This window comes from Nycticebus coucang, chromosome 18 (assembly GCF_027406575.1).
Source record: "Nycticebus coucang isolate mNycCou1 chromosome 18, mNycCou1.pri, whole genome shotgun sequence".
Lineage (NCBI taxonomy): Eukaryota > Metazoa > Chordata > Mammalia > Primates > Lorisidae > Nycticebus > Nycticebus coucang.
In genome coordinates, this window is record NC_069797.1 from 21,478,510 (window position 1) to 21,494,816 (window position 16,307).

The window sequence follows — 16,307 nt, forward strand, 5'->3', positions numbered from 1 at the left end:
GAGACTCTGTCTCAAAAAAATAAAAGTTCTAATGGAAAATTCATAATAGGCTAGCAGAACTAATAAGTAAATACAGCAAGGTTGCAGGTTACAAGGGCAACATATAGTCATCCTCCAGTATCTGTAGGAGATTGGTTCCAGGACATTTCCCCATATCAAAATCTGGGAGTACTCAAGTCCCAGATGTAAAATGAGACATTATTTGTATACAGCCTTCACATATCCTCCCACATACTTTAAATTGTCTCTAGAGTACTTATAATACCTAATCAATGTATTTTTTTTCTTTTTTAGCCTAGTACAATGTAAATTGTTGCATTGTTCAGAGAATGATGACCAAAAAAAGTCTGTACTTGCTTAGTACAGACACAATCCTCCTTTTGTTTCTCCCCAATATTTTCTTTTGGTTCACTGAATCTGCAAATGGGGAACCCACAGAAGTAGAGGACCAACTGCAAAATTATATTTTTATATACTAGCAACTATTGAGTCCAAAGTTGGAAAATAACTTTAAAACAATACTGTTTATGGACGGCACCTGTGGCTCAAGGAGTAGGACGCCGGTCCCACATGCCGGAGGTGGCGGGTTCAAACCCAGCCCCGGCCAAAAACCACCAAAAAAAATACCATTTATACTAGCATCCAAAATTTTGACATATTCAGGGATTAATTTAACAAAAGATGGGCAAGAGCACTACATTGAAAACTAAAATGTTGGGTGGTGCCTGTGGTTCAGTGAGTAGGGTGCCGGCCCCATATACCGAGGGTGGCGTGTTCAAACCCAGCCCCGGATGAACTGCAACCAAAAAATAGCTGGGTGTTGTGGCGGGCGCCTGTAATCCCAGCTGCTCGGAGGCTGAGGCAGGAGAATCGCAGAAGCCCAAGAGCTAGAGATTGCTGTGAGTCCTGTCACATCATGGCACTCTACTGAAGGCGGTAAAGTGAGACTCTGTCTCTACAAAAAAAAGAAAACTAAAATGTTGCTGAGAGAACTTAAGGAAGACTTAAATAATAGGGAAAGGTATATTCGTGGACTGGAAGACCCACTATTTCCTAGGTGACAATACTTTCCAAAGTGATTTGATTCAATCAAAATCTTTAAAGGCTTGTTTGTAGAAATCAAACTGGTTCCAAAAATGAAAAAGCAGTACCAGGTGGTGCCTGTAGCTCAAGCGGCTAGGGCATCAGCCACATACACCAGAGTTGGTGGGTTCGATCCAGCCCAGGCCTGCCAAACAATGACAACTACCACCAAAAAATGGCCGGGTGTTGTGGCGGGCGCCTGTAGTCCCAGCTACTTGGGAGGCTGAGGCAGGAGAATCGCTTAAGTCCAGGAGTTGGAGGTTGCTGTGAGCTGTGATGCCACAGCACTCTACTCAGGGCAACAGCTTGAGGCTCTGTCTCAAAGGAAAAAAAGAAAAAGCAGTACCAAAGTTGGAGGCCTTAAATGATCTGATTTCAAGATTATTATAAAGTTGCAGAAAAACACAAGAACCAGTAGGCAGAATAGAGTCTAGGAAAAGATATAAATGTGGTCAGCTGATTTGCTACAAAGGTGCCAAAGTGAATCAATGGGAAAAGCAAAGTCTTTCAAAAAATAGGTTGGAGGCTGGCACAGTGGCTCAGGCCTGTAATCCTAGCACTTTAGGAGGCAGAGGCAGGTGGATTGCTTGAGCTCAGAAGTTTGAGACCAGCCTGAACAAGATCTCTAAAAAATAAAAAAAGAAAACAAGACAAAATAGTGCTGGAAGAACAGAGGAAAATAAATTGACACCTGGGTGGCACCTGTGGCTCAGTGAGTAAGGCGCCGGCCCCATAACCGAGGGTGGCAGGTTCAAACCCAGCCCCAGCTGAACTGCAACCAAAAAATAGCCGGGCATTGTGGCGGGCGCCTGTAGTCCCAGCTGCTGGGGAGGCTGAGGCTGGAAAATCGCAAAAGCCCAAGAGCTGGAGGTTGCTGTGAGTCCTGTGACATCATGGCACTCTACCAAGGGTGGTAAAGTGAGACTCTGTCTCTACAAAAAAAAAGAAAGAAAGAAAATAAATTGACAGCTGCCCGAATAATACACAATGATTAATTTGAGATGAATAATAATACACCTAACATAAAACTATAAAATTTTCAGAAGAAAACAGAACACCTATCTTTGTCTTGCTAGGGGTAAGTTATAGGCCTGTATCAGAATTTGTTAAATTAAGGTGGTGCCTGTGGCTCAAAGGAGTAGGGCCCCGGTCCCATATGCTGGAGGTAGCAGGTTCAAACCCATCCCGGGCTAAAAAAAAAAAAAAAAAAGAAGAATTTGACAAATTAATTAAGATTTGTATATAGGGCCTGTCAGGTGGCTCACACGTGTAATCCTAGCACTCTGGGAGGCCAAGGGGTGTGGATTGCTTGAGCTCAGGAGTTAGAGACCAGCTTGAGAAAGAGCAAGACCCTATCTCTAAAACTAGCCAGGAGTTATGGTGGGTACCTGTAGTCCCAGCTACTTGGGAGACTGAGGCAAGAGAATCACTTGAGCCCAAGAGTTTGAGGTTGCTGTGAGCTATGACACAACAGCTCTCTAGTGAGGTTGACAAAGAGAGGCTCTTGTCTCAAAAAAAAAAAAAAAAAAAAGGACCAGGCGTGGTGGCTCACATCCATAATCCCAGCACTTGGGAGGCTGAGGCCGGCACATTGCCTGAGCTCATAAGTTTGAGACAAACCTAAGCAAGAGCAAGACCTCTGTCTCTAAAAAAAAAAAAAAATAGCCGGGTGCTGTGGCAGGTGCCTGTAATCCCAACTACCTGGGAGGCTGAGGCAAGAGAATCACTTGAGCCCAAGAGTTTGAGGTTTCTGTGAGCTAAGGTGCCCCAGCACTCTACTATGGGTGACCAAGTAAGACTCTGTCTCAAAAAAAAAAAAAAAAAAAAAAGATTTGTAAGTTAAGTTTTTCCTTAAAATCTTAAGTGAGTTCGTAGGGAGTGGCTATAGAGATTAGACAATAAAGGCCAAATGTTGAGTATTTATGAAGCTTGGTTTTAGGTACATGGGTATTCTGTTTACCTTTTTATCTTTGAATAATTCCATTAAAAGTTGTACTTCTTCTTTAGATTTTTTTTTTTTGGCCAGGGCTGGGTTTAAACCCGCCACCTCCGGCATATGGGGCCAGCACCTTACTCCTTTGAGCCACAGGCGCTGCCCAAGATTTTTTTTTTTGGATAGTCTTACTTTGTCGCCCTTTGTAGAGTGCTATGGTGTCATAGCTCACTGCAACTTCAAACTTTTGGGTTCAAGCAGTCCTCTTGCCTCAGTCTCCCGAGTACCTGAGACTATAGACCTCTGTCACAACACCTATTTTTTATTTTTATTTTTTTGAGACAGCCCTCAAGCTGTCACCCTGGGTAGAGTGCTGTGGTATCACAGCTCACAGCAACCTCCAATTCCTGGGCTCAAACGATTCTCCTGCCTCCGCCTCCCAAAGCCACAACGCCTGGCTAGTTTTTGGTTGTAGCCATCATTGTTTGGCAGGCCTGGGCTGGATTCAAACCTGCCAGCTCAAGTGTATGTGGCTGGCACCTTAACTGCTTGAGCCACAGGCGCTGAGCCAACTTTTTTATTTTAAGAGACAAAGTCACTTTGTCGCCCACGGTAGAGTGCTGTGGTGTCATAGCTCACAGCAACCTCCAGCTGTTGGGCTTAGGCGATTCTCTTGCCTCATCCTCCAGAGTAGCCGGTACTACAGGCACCTACCACAACACCCAGCTATTTTTTCATTAAAGTTTAGCCGGGGCCAGGTTAGAACTGGCACCCTTTGTATATGGGTGCCTTACTCACTGAGCCACAGGCGCCACCCTGTATTTTTAACTTTTTAAGAAACTGAGTTTTCAAAGCCAGGCGCTGTGGCTATTTTTTGGTTGCAGCCGTCATTGTTGTTTGGCAGGCCCGGGCTGGATTCGAACCCGCCAGCTCAGGTGTACGTGGCTGGCACCTTAGCCGCTTGAGCCACAGGCACTGGGCCAACACTTGGCTGTTTTGAAAGACAGGTTCTTAATCTCAAACTCCTGAACTCAAGCAGTCCACTGGCCTCAGCCTCCCAAAGTGCCAGCTAGTATCACAGGCATGAACCACACGCCCAGCCCTAGCAAGTTTTCTTAACAGAGTTCCCTTGCCGGGCGCGGTGGCTCACGCCTGTAATCCCAGCACTGTGGGAGGCTGAGGAGGGAGAATCGCTTGAGCTCAGGAGTTCGAGACTCGCCTGAGCGACAGTGAGACCCCGACTCGTGAAAAAAATGGAAAAACCCAGCCGGGCGCCACGGCGAGCGCCTGTAATCCCAGCGGCTTCCGGGTGCCCGCAGCCCGAGTCTGAGGTTGTGGTGAGCTACCACGCCCACTGCACTCTGCTCAGGGGCATAGGGTGGGACCCTGTCTCAACAACAACAAAAAAAAAAAACAGAGTTCCCTAAAGGAGGTAGACTTGCATTTATGGTGGGAGCAGTACCATAAATTCAGACAAACTCAGAATCACAAAGTTCTCACTAAAATAATACAGAACAAATAAAAGAGAACAATTATATTAACAGCCAACATTTCTTTTTTTTTCTTTTTTTAGACAAGAGTCTCACTTTGTTATCCTCAGCAGAGTATCGTGGCATACCTTACAGGAACCACAAACTCTTGGGCTCAAGAGATCCTCTGGCCTCAGTCTCCCAAGTATCTGGACTATAGGCGCCCACCACAATGCCCAGCTATGTTTTTTTTAGAGATAGGGCTCTCATTCTGTCTAGCTCAGGCTGGTCTCGAACCCCTGAGCTCACGTAATCCACCCACCTTGATCTCCCAGAGTGCTAGGATTACAGGCGTGACCCACTATAGCTAACATTTCCTCAGCTCTTACTATGGGCCAGGCACTTTTCTTATCTCTTTACATTTCTCAAGGTACTACTATATTTAAGAACAGAGAACACTAAGGCCCAGAAATGTTAAATAACCTCCCCAAAGTTGCACAGCTATTAGGTGGTGATCCTGGAGTGTGAATCCCACCAGTCTGTCCCCAGACCTCTTGTTCTGCACTAGCTGCTCGTGTATCCTAGACCCCTTAGGCACATAAAGACAGTAAACTCGATTCTGTTTTTTGTTTTCTCTTTTTTTAGACAGAATCTCAAGCTGTCACCCTGAGTAGAGTGCCATGGCGTCATATCTAACAACAACCTCCAACTTTTGGGCTCAAGTGATCCTCTTGCCTCAGTTTTTCTTTCTTTTTTTTTTTTTTATGGTTAAATCATAGCTGTGTACATTAGTGCAATCAAGGGGTACAATGTACTGGTTTTATATACAATCTGAAATATTCTCATCAAACTGTTCAACGTAGCCTTCATGGCATTTTCTTAGTTATTCTTTTTTTTTTTTTTTTAGACAGAGTCTCACTATATCGCCCTTGGTAGAGTGCCTTGATGTCACAGCTCATAGCAACCTCCAACTCTTGGGCTTAAGCCTTTTTCTTGCCTCAGCCTCCCAAGTAGCTGGGACTACAAGCCCCTACCACAATGCCCGACTGTTTTTTTGTTGTAGTTTAGCTGGCCCAGGCCGGGTTCGAACCTGCCACCCTCCGTGTATGTGGCTGGCGCCATGATACTGTGCTATAGGTGCTGAGCCTCAGTTTTTCTATTTTTAGTAGACACGGGGTCTCACTCTTGCTCAGGCTGGTCTTGAACCTGTGAGCTCATGCAATTCACCCACCTCAGCCTCCCAGAGTGCTAGGACTACAGGCGTGAGCCACCTCGCCCAGCCTTAAATTCAATTCTTGTAAGTGAGGAAGCCAAAAAGTGATCCCTTTAAGATAAGTAAAGTCACACAGCAAATTTAAATAACAATACAATGTCAAACCCAGGGCTTCTGACTTTGAGCCTCCTCCCCATTCTCAAGAGCTCTCTCCCATAAATCATTTTTTTTGATTTGTGACTAGGGAAACCCTGGTTCTTCCCCTAGTCATGGGGGAAGGTGAAGAACCTGCTCCCTCTTACCTTCATGCTTGGTTAATTTCTGTTCAGTTCACATAGCACCGAGGGCCTATGTTACCTAACCCTTTGCCAGCCTCATTCAGAGGACTTTCATCAGCTAATATTTGCCTTAACTGATTACAAAAAAGAGCTTTGCCGATGAATGTGTGATGAAGCACACATCTTACTCATAAGTGTCTGGTCATTTTTTTTTTTTTTTAATTTTTTTTTTTTGTAGAGACAGAGTCTCACCTTACCGCCTTCAGTAGAGTGCCATGATGTACACAGGACTCACAGCAACCTCTAGCTCTTGGGTTTCCGCGATTATCCTGCCTCAGCCTCCCAAGCAGCTGGGATTATAGGCGCCCGCCACAACACCCGGCTATTTTTTGGTTGCAGTTCAGCCGGGGCTGGGTTTGAACCCGCCACCCTCGGTATATGGGGCTGGCGCCTTACTCACTGAGCCACAGGCACCACCCTGAATGGTCATTTTTAATAAAAGCTCACTCACCTCCTGTGTGTACCACAAGCAAGACACTTAACCTCTCAGAGACTGTATCTGTCAAGTGGCAGTTGTGGTATTCAGGACAAATAAGATAATCAATGTGAAAAGATTTTCAAACCCTTAAGTACACAAGGAAGAAAGCCCTATATCAACACAAAGGGAGGAAAAAGTTCAGGACGATTAGAAAAGATCTCGCCATGAATGGAACTGCTTGGTAGGGGGATATTTGTCAGAGCATGGCAGAAAAGCATAATGATCATTTATAGTGGGTATGTTGCTTAGCAAAGCTGATGACAAATCTGGCATTCAGAAAGATAGCCTGGTGAAGCCATTCAGAAGCTAGCGTCGAAGCAGGTGAGATGACATTTGCATAGCATTATGTAAGATCCTGGTCCAGACAGGGGCAGGCCCTCTGACTTTGCTCCCTGACCACTCACTGCTGGCTCACAGCCTGAGCACACTGATTCCCTTATTCACCACATTTATTGAGCTGAGTAGGTACAAGGCATTGTGCTAATACTGTAGTACACAGTATAGGCCGCTTCCCTGCCCTGAGAAAGTTTGTATTCTTTTTTTTTTTTTTTTTTATTGTTGGGGATTCATTGAGGGTACAATAAGCCAGGTTACACTGATTGCAATTGTTAGGTAAAGTCCCTCTTGCAATCAGAAAGTTTATATTCTAAAGGAAAAAGATGGAATAAACCGGAAAGAAATATTATACAGTGTAAGTACTACAAGAATGAAAAATAGGGACTCAGCTCCCATAGCACAGTGGTTACAGCACCAGCCACATACACCAAGGCTGGAGGGTTTGAACCTGGCCTGGGCCTGCTAAACAACAATGACAACTGCAACAAAAAAATTAGCTGGGACGGTGCCTGTGGCTCAGTGGGTAGGGTGCCGGCCCCATATACCAGAGGTGGCGGGTTCAAACCCAGCCCAGCCAAAAACTGCAAAAAAAAAAAAATTAACCAGGTATTGTGGCGGGTGCTTGTAATCCCAGCTACTTGAGAGGCTGAGGCAAGAGAATCGCTTAAGTCCAAGAGTTTGAGGTTGCTGTGAGCTGTGATACCATTGCACTCTACCAACGGTGACATAGTGAGACTCTCACTCAAAAAAAAAAAAAGAATGAAAATAGAGCAGTGGGAATTAAAGTAGATGACTTGATGGAGTTTGGCCAGTTGAGTGGTTGGGGAGACAACCTGAGGAGGTGTGACATTCCAGGTGATTTTGTAGGAAGGATGCTGGCCATGGAGGGATCTGTGAGGAATAGAGTGCTCCTGGTACTGGGAGTCACCAGTTGATGAACAGAGAAGAGGGCAGCCAGTCCAGCCAGAGCTTCCCAGGGGAAGAGAAGGTGTGGTTGGTAGGAGATGAGATTACAGACAAGGCAGGGGCCATTCCTGAAGGGTGGGTCAGGCAGCGGTGAGGAACCCCCAAGAGAATGGGCAAGTGTGGGGTGAGACTGGTTCTTCAAGAAGCTTTGAAGTGAAGGGGATCTGAAATGGATCCGTGTATCAGGTGGGGAATGGTGGGCTTCAAGGGAGGTATCCTTCCCCTTGTGGAAGGAGTAGGCTGAGGTCAGGAAGTCAGGTGCAGATTTAGCAGGGCCTAAATGTATGGTGGTGGGAAGATTGGAAGTCCCTCTTTGGTTATTATCTTTTCCTCAACTGTGTAGACTGGAACAGCCTGGGGTGTGAGGGAGACTGGGAGAGAGAAGGTATGAAGAAGCAGCTCTGTTCCTGCTCCTCAAGAGGTCGTGTAGTGTCTCTGACCCTAATATGGTGCTATGGGAGAGGGCCTTCCCTTCTTGAGCCCAGGTGACCTGGGTTGGCTGTGTCTCATGCCTGATGCTTACTTTCCCCTCACAGCAGCCACACTGCCTTTCTGGCTGCTGCCATGGAGGAGACACAATCGGACCTCACCATTGAGCCCCCTCTGAGTCAGGAGACATTTTCAGACTTATGGAAACTGTGAGTAAATCTCATGGGAAGGGCAGATTCTCTGTCCCCAACCTTGCCCTCCCCAATCCCCCAGAGGCCTGTAAAATATAAAAAACCAGTGGTACTGACTTTCTACTCTTGTCTTTCAGACTTCCTGAAAACAATGTTCTGGTAAGGACTAGGGGTGGGCAGGGACCAGGAGTTGGTTGGTGGGCTACTGGGCTGGGGACTTGATCCTCGACTCTTGTTTTGCCCACTGCAGTCCTCCTCACTGTCCCCACCAGTGGACAATCTGATGCTGTCCCCAGAAGACATTGTAAACTGGTTTGATGAAGGTACAGAAGAAGCTCTCAGAATGTCAGAGGCTCCTGCACCAGTGGCTTCCACAACAGCTGCCCTTACACCAGCAGCCTCTGCACCAGTCACCAGCTGGCCTCTGTCATCCTGTGTCCCTTCCCAGACAACTTACCCTGGCAGCTACGGTTTCCGCCTTGGCTTCTTGAATTCTGGCACAGCCAAGTCTGTCACCTGCACGGTCAGTATCCTGAAGGGCTCTCTTTGGCCATATCCCTCCAGCATTTTTCTGTTTAGAACTTTGGAATTCTTCAGCCTTCAGCTTCTTGTCATGCATTTTGCCCATTTCATCTGTGACCTGTGACCTCTGCCACGAAGTTGAATTTTCCCCCTTGACTTCAAGCTTTCATCCTTCCCATCATCACACTCTTGGTTTGTTTTAGGTTTTTTTGTTTGTTTGTTTGTTTTTTGAGACAGAGTCTCAAGCTGTTGCCCTGGGGTAGAGTGCAGTGGCGTCACAGTTCACAGCAACCTTAAACTCTTGGGCTAAAGCAATTCTTTTGCCTCAGCCTCTCAAGTAGCTGGGACTACAGGCACAATGCCCAGCTATTTTTTTGTTATTGCAGTTGTCATTGTTTTAGCTGTCCTGGGCCGATTCGAACCCACCAACCTTGGTGTATGTGGCTGGTGCCCTACCCACTGAGCTACAGGTGCCACCACACTCTTGGTTTCTTTTTTTTTTTTTTTTTGTAGAGACAGAATCTCACTGTACCGCCCTCAGGTAGAGTGCCGTGGCGTCACACGGCTCACAGCAACCTCTAACTCCTGGGCTTACGTGATTCTCTTGCCTCAGCCTCCCGAGCAGCTGGGACTACAGGCGCCCGCCACAACGCCCGGCTATTTTTTTTTTTTTGGTTGCAGTTTGGCCGGGGCTGGGTTTGAATCCGCCACCCTCGGCATATGGGGCCGGCGCCCTGCTCACTGAGCCACAGGCGCCGCCCCACTCTTGGTTTCTTAGACAGAATCTCTCTGTGTTGCCCAGGCTAGGGTGCTGTGGCATCAGCCTAGCTCATAGCAACCTCAAACTTCTGGGTTCAAACAATCCTCCTGCCTCAACCTCCCAAGTATCTGGGACTACAGGCACCCACCACAACACCTCACTAATTTTTCTAATTTTGGTAGAGACAGGGTCTCACTCTTGCTCAGGTTGGTCTTGAACTCCTGAGCTCAAGCAATCCTTCTGCTTTGGCTTCCCTGAGTGCTGGGATTATGAGTGTGAGCCCCCTCACTATGGCCCTTTCCTATCAAACACTTGGCATTGCATAGGGATATGGAAACGTTCTTCCTTTTTCTTCACTCACATTCATTCTTTGGCTTTTGAAAGGATACTTCTGAGGCACACCCAACCCTGCTGTCCGTAGCTGCCCTCCCCACACAGTGCATGGCTTCCAGTGGTTGCTTGAGTGACATTTATTTTCTTGATAGCTTCCCCGCCTTCACTTGTTCACTTGTTCCCTGACTTTCCATTCTTTCTCCTTCTTTTCCCTGCAGTACTCTCCTGCCCTCAACAAGATGTTTTGCCAGCTGGCGAAGACCTGCCCTGTGCAGCTGTGGTTCGACTCCATACCCCCACCAGGGAGCCGCATCCGTGCCATGGCCATCTACAAGCAATCACAACACATGACGGAAGTGGTGAGGCGCTGCCCCCACCACGAGCGCTGCTCAGAAAGTGATGGTGAGTGACTGGAGTCTGAGAAGGGACAGAACTGGCTGTCCAGGCTCCTTGGCCTCTCATTCCTCCTTGGTTGCTCTTAGGTCTGGCCCCTCCTCAGCATCTCATCCGGGTGGAAGGAAATTTGCATGTGGAGTATTTGGATGATAAAAACACTTTTCGACACAGTGTGGTGGTGCCCTACGAACCTCCTGAGGTCTGGTTTGGCAGCTGGGTCTGGAGAGAGGCAGGGGGTGGGGGAGTTGTCAGTGACCACGCAGGTGGGAGGTGGGAGGGCTTTCTCCTGCCTCTTAGTCAGCCTCCCCACAACCCTATGAGGAATGCAGAGCAAGTGAGTTAGGGTAAACCATTGCACAGTTGAAGAAACTGAAGCTTAGAGAGGTGGAAGGCCTCCCCAGGTTGCCACAGGTCTCTCTGGGTGCTGGTTGGCCTTACCCTGGGCCTCTGTTCTCCCCCAGGTTGGCTCTGACTGTACCACCATCCACTACAACTACATGTGTAACAGTTCCTGCATGGGGGGCATGAACCGTCGACCCATCCTCACCATCATCACACTAGAAGACTCTAGGTAAGGAGCCACCTGACACCCTTTCCACCCCAGCCTCTGCCCATCTCTGTACCTGCCCTATACCACTTTCTTCCATGCTTCCCCCCATCCCCACACAGGAAATCTCCGCTATTGCTCTCTTTTGGTTTTCTTTTCTCTGGCTTTCGGGTCTGTCTCTTACCTGTAGCTTCTCTTGTGTCTACCGAGAGCTGGAGCTTAGAATCCAGTTAGGACAAAGGCAGTTAGGTATAGGTAGGCCTAGACTGTAAAATATGGCAGGTAGAACCAACTTCCTTATTGCCTCCTGCTTCTCTTTTACCCTGGGCAGTGGTAACCTGCTGGGACGGAACAGCTTTGAGGTACGTATTTGTGCCTGTCCTGGGAGAGACCGGCGCACAGAGGAAGAAAATTCCCGCAAGAAAGGGGAGACTTGTCCTGAGCCATCCCTTGGGAGCACCAAGCGATGTAAGCATGCAGGACAAGAAGAGGTGAAGGAGGCAGAGGGTTCTCTGCCCAGATTTGCTCTTTTCTCACCTTTCCTTGCCTCCTTCCCAGCACTGCCCACCAGTACCAGCTCCTCTCCGCAGCCAAAGAAGAAACTGCTGGAAGGAGAATATTTCACCCTTAAGGTACTAAGTCTGGGAGAGACAGATGCACAGTTTCTTGCATATACTAAGAGGGGCTGGATAAGGGAAGAAAAGATATAACCATAAGGAATATGAGGTTAGGCCCAGTTTCTGTATCCATTCTTTCCTCTATTCATGGCCCTGGCTCTTATAAAGTTAATATTATCAGGTTGAAAGTTTCAAGTCTAGGCTTGGCACCCATACTCAGTGGTTAGGGCACCTGCCACATTCACTGAGGCAAGGAGGTTCAAACCCAGCCTGAGCCTGCTAAACAACAATGACAACTACAACAATAACGAAAAAAATAGCTGGGCATTGTGGCAGGCACCTGTAGTCTCAAAAAAAAAAAAAAAAGACTCAGTGCCTGTAGCTCAGCGGTTAGAGCACCAGCCACATACACTGAGGCTACCAGGTTCAAACCCCACCAGGGCCTGCCACACAACAATGACAACTACCTCAAAAAAATAGCTGGGCATTATGGCGAACACCAGTAGTCCCAGCTACTTGGGAGGCTAAGCAAGAGAATTGCTTGAGCACAAGAGTTTGAGGTTGCTGTGAGCTGTGATGCCATGGCACTCTACCAAGGGCAACATAGTGAGACTGTCTCAAAAAAAAGTTGGGGTGGTATCTGTGGCTCAAGGAGTAGGGCACCGGCCCCATATACTGGCGGTAGCAGGTTCAAGCCCAGCCTGGCCAAAACTGCAAAAAAAAAAAAAAAAAGAAAGAAAGAAAGAAAAGAAAAAGTTTCAAGTCTATCACCCAAAGTGCTTTGCCTGCAATTAAATCATTTGCCATTAGGGGGCAGTGGTGACTCAGAGACAATAGCTCCCAGTTGTACCCCAAACTTCAGAACACTGACTTGTACAGTAATATATGTTATGGATCTTAAAGGATGACCTTTCAGAAAGAAAATCATTAAAGAGAACATGAAAATGGTTCTATGACTTTATCCAATACAGATGCTTCTTGATATAGTGTTACTTCTTGATAAATTCATTATAAGTTGGCTCGGCACCTGTAGCTCAGCGGTTAGGGCACCAGCCACATACACGGGAGCCACATACACGGGAGCTGGAGGGTTCAAACTCAGCCCAGGCCTGCTGAACAACAATGACAACTGCAACCAAGAAATAGCTACTTGGGAGGCTGAGGCAAGAGAATCGCCTAAACTCAGGAGTTGGAGGTTGCTGTGAGCTATGATGCCATGGCACTCTACCGAGGGTGACAAAGTGAGACTCTGTCTCTACAGAAAAAAGAAAAAAGAAATAGCCGGGCATTGTGGCAGGCGCCTATGGTCCCAGCTACTTGGGAGGCTGAGGCAAGAGAATCACTTAAGTCCAAGAGTTTGAGGTTGCTGTTAGCTGTGATGCCATGGCACTCTACTGAGGGCGACATAGTGAGACTCTGTCTCAAAAAAAAAAATTCATCATAAGTTGAAAATACTGTAAGTAGAAGAGGCTTCTCGGCCTTTTGGCTAAGATCAAGTGAAAATATTGTAAGTAGAAAATGCATTTAATCACCTAAACTACCAAACATCATAGCTTAGCCTAGCCCACCTTAATGTGCTCAGAACACTTACATTAGCCTATGGTTGGGCAATATCACCTAGCACAAAGCCTATTTTATATTAAAGTATTGAATATCTCATGTAATTTAGTGAATAGTATACTGGAAGGTATAAAATTCAAAGTACAGTTTCTACTAAGTGTGACTTGCATTTGTATCATTGTAAGGCTAAGAAAACGTACGTTGAAAAAAAAAAAAGAAAGAAAGAAAACGTGCGTCGAACCATCTTTTTTTTAGAGACAGAGGCTTACTCAGTTGCCCTGAATCCCATGGCTTCATAGCTAACAGTAACTTCAAATTCCTGAACTCAAGCGATCCTCTTATGTCAGCCTTCTGAGTAGCTGGGACTACAGGTGCCTGCCACAACTCCCCCTAGTTTTTCTATTTTTTATTTATTTATTTATTTATTTATTTATTTATTTTGAGGCAGAGTCTCATTCAGTCACCCTGGGGTTGAATGCCATGCATCATAGCTCACAAAAACCTCAGACTCTTGGGCTGAAATGATTCTCTTGAGCTATCTCCCGAGTAGCTAGGACTACAGGCGCATACATACGCCCCACCCCACAAACAACACCCAGCTAGTTTTTTTTAAAGACAAGGTCTTCTTGCTTAGGCTGGTCTCTAACTCTTGAGCTCAGGCAACCTACCCGCTTCAGCCACCCAGAGTGCTAGGATTACAGGCATGAACCACCACACCAGGCCAAAAACACAAATTGGACCACCTTAAGCCCTCAGAGACCATCTATAGTTTTTTTATCCCTTTCCTCTCCTGCTGCAGATTCGCGGGCGTGAACGTTATGAAATGTTCCGAGAGCTGAATGAGGCCTTGGAAATCAAGGATGCCCAGGCTGAGAAGGAGCCAGATGGGAGCAGGGCTCACTCCAGGTAAGTGACCTGGGCCCCCTCCCAGCCCTACTCTCCTGCCTTCCTGTGTTGGAAAGCCATAGGATTCCATTCTAATCCTGCCTTTGTGGTAAAAGGTGACTGATCCCATCCCTCTGGGTTGCTGCCCTGTGCAATCCTTTTTTAGTCTAACTCCAATTGTATGATACAACCACTTTGCTGCCTCAAGGGATCCAAAAATCCCTAAACCCAGGGATAAGTGTAAATACTTCTCTGCTGTTCACAAAGGCTCCTAGCTCAGAGCTGGGGGAGACACAAGGAGGGGCCTGATAACTGTATGTTATCATTAGGCAGAGCCTGGGTTTGAGGTCAGATGCTCAGCCCTGCCGTGTACTAGCAGGTCGTAGGTGACCTTGTGACTCACCCTCTCAGGCTAAGTTTCCTCACTTATAAAATAGAGTAAGGAGGCTGGGTAAGGTGGCTCATGACTGTAATCCCAGCACTTGGGAGGCCGACAAGGGTGGATTGCCTGAGCTCACAAGTTCAAGACCAGCCTGAGCCAGAGCGAGACCCTGTCTCTAAAAAAAAAAAAAAAAAAATAGGCTTGGCGCCTGTAGCACGGTGATTATATTATGGTGCCAGCCACATGCACCAAGGCTGGCAGGTTGGACCCTGGCCCGGGCCAGCTAAACAACAATGACAAGTGCAACAAGAAAGTAGCCGGGCGTCGTGGTGGGCACCTGTAGTCCCAGCTACTTGGGAGTCTGAGGCAAAAGAATCACTTAAGACCAAGAGTTTGAGGTTGCTGTGAGCTGTAACGCCACACCCGAGGGCAACAAAGTAAGACTCTGTCTAAAAAAATTAAAAAAGGTATAAGGGAAGATTAAGAAATTAATACACTGAAATACCCCAAGGGGCTCATTAAGCCTTAGGCTCTTGAAAGCTTTGATTAAGGAGAAGCATCCCAGACCCTCTCATTCATAGGATGTCATCTCTCCTCCCTCCCCTCCTCTGTCTTCCACAGCCAACTGAAGTCCAAGAAGGAGCAATCTACCTCCCGTCATAAAAAATTAATGTTCAAGAAAGAGGGACCTGACTCCGACTAATGCCCTCTGCTTCTTGTCCCCCATTGACAGCCCTCTGCCCATACCCCCTTCCCTGGGATTTTGGGACTCAGGTATTATAATCCCTGGTTTTTGCTATAGGTGTGCCTCAGAAACTCCCAGGAATTCGTCTATCAGCCTTGGCCTGGGGCTCCACTGAAGAAATTGGCCTACACTGGTATTTTGGGGTGGAGTGGTAGGAACTAGGACGTACTAGCTTAAGGTTTTTACTATGAGGAGTATTTGGAAGAGGTGAGGAAATATTCTTGAGTTTAAGGGTTATATTTTACAATCAGCCATACACTGGGTTGGAAGCCCAGTTCTCCACTGTACTAACCAGGGAAGCCATTTCACATTGTTTAATTTCTCCTGCCTTCAATGTCCATGTCTATGAACTGTTGGTAATTGTAGCTACCTCACAGAGTTAGTTGTGAGGATTAATGAGATAATGTGTGTCTGGCCTCAAAAACCACCTTTTATTACACAAAGTCTGGGACTTCGCTCCATCTTGGGGTGCTTGTTACATGTCCCTGTTGGTGTGGGTTGGGAGTTATTGTGATTGGGCAACTGTTCAAGGAGCGGAGTATCAAAGTCTCTGCCAAGACTAAACTCAGCCAAAGCCTGTCCAACCCCTTGGTGAACCTTGGCACCTAAAAGGAAGTCTTACCCCATCCCACACTGTGGAGGATTCCACCTTTTGTGTAGGATCTAGATCCACTAAGACCTGTTTTATTCCTTCCCCTAAATGCTCAGGGTCAATTTCTTTTGCATTCTGCAAGGCACATCTGAAGTTTTCACTCCCACCCCTCTTATCCCTTTTTATATCCCTTTTTTTATATCAGTTTCTTATTTTACAATAAAACTTTGCTACCACCTGAGTGTCTGAGGGGTGAGTGCCAGTGTGGGCTGTCGGCCACAGGTGCAGGGGTGAGGGGGGAGGTAACGTTGGGAGATAGATAGCCACCTGAGTCTCTAGGGAGTGTGGGCTGGAGGGCCCAATGCCCAGGTTCCGGGAGGGGAACAAAGGCTGGAGACTGGGTCAGTCTGTGGGCTGCATGACAATGAGGGACGGGAGTGACTCCATTCACAACTTGGGAACCAACTGTCCCTCCTCCCCTCCTGCCAGGGTTGGCACAAGGTTCCCTCCCTCCTCTGCTTCTAGGGTTGGG

At 47.0% G+C, this 16,307-nt stretch overlaps 1 protein-coding gene across 2 annotated transcripts in view; it reads left to right on the top strand.

The window, feature by feature from the left end:
• Positions 1–16,011, top strand: part of TP53 (tumor protein p53) — a 25,521-nt gene extending 9,510 nt beyond the window's left edge. Inside the window, exons 2-11 of one of the 2 annotated variants that reach the window (XM_053569948.1) lie at positions 8,353–8,454; positions 8,574–8,595; positions 8,687–8,959; positions 10,270–10,453; positions 10,534–10,646; positions 10,909–11,018; positions 11,326–11,462; positions 11,553–11,626; positions 13,971–14,077; positions 15,060–16,011. In XM_053569948.1, the coding sequence (XP_053425923.1) occupies positions 8,381–8,454; positions 8,574–8,595; positions 8,687–8,959; positions 10,270–10,453; positions 10,534–10,646; positions 10,909–11,018; positions 11,326–11,462; positions 11,553–11,626; positions 13,971–14,077; positions 15,060–15,141 (1,176 nt within the window). In that variant the 5' untranslated portion in view covers positions 8,353–8,380 and the 3' untranslated portion in view covers positions 15,142–16,011. The remainder of the gene's footprint in view (positions 1–8,352; positions 8,455–8,573; positions 8,596–8,686; positions 8,960–10,269; positions 10,454–10,533; positions 10,647–10,908; positions 11,019–11,325; positions 11,463–11,552; positions 11,627–13,970; positions 14,078–15,059) is intronic. The other variant, XM_053569949.1, reaches the window with a different exon arrangement.
• Positions 16,012–16,307: the final 296 nt, after the last annotated feature.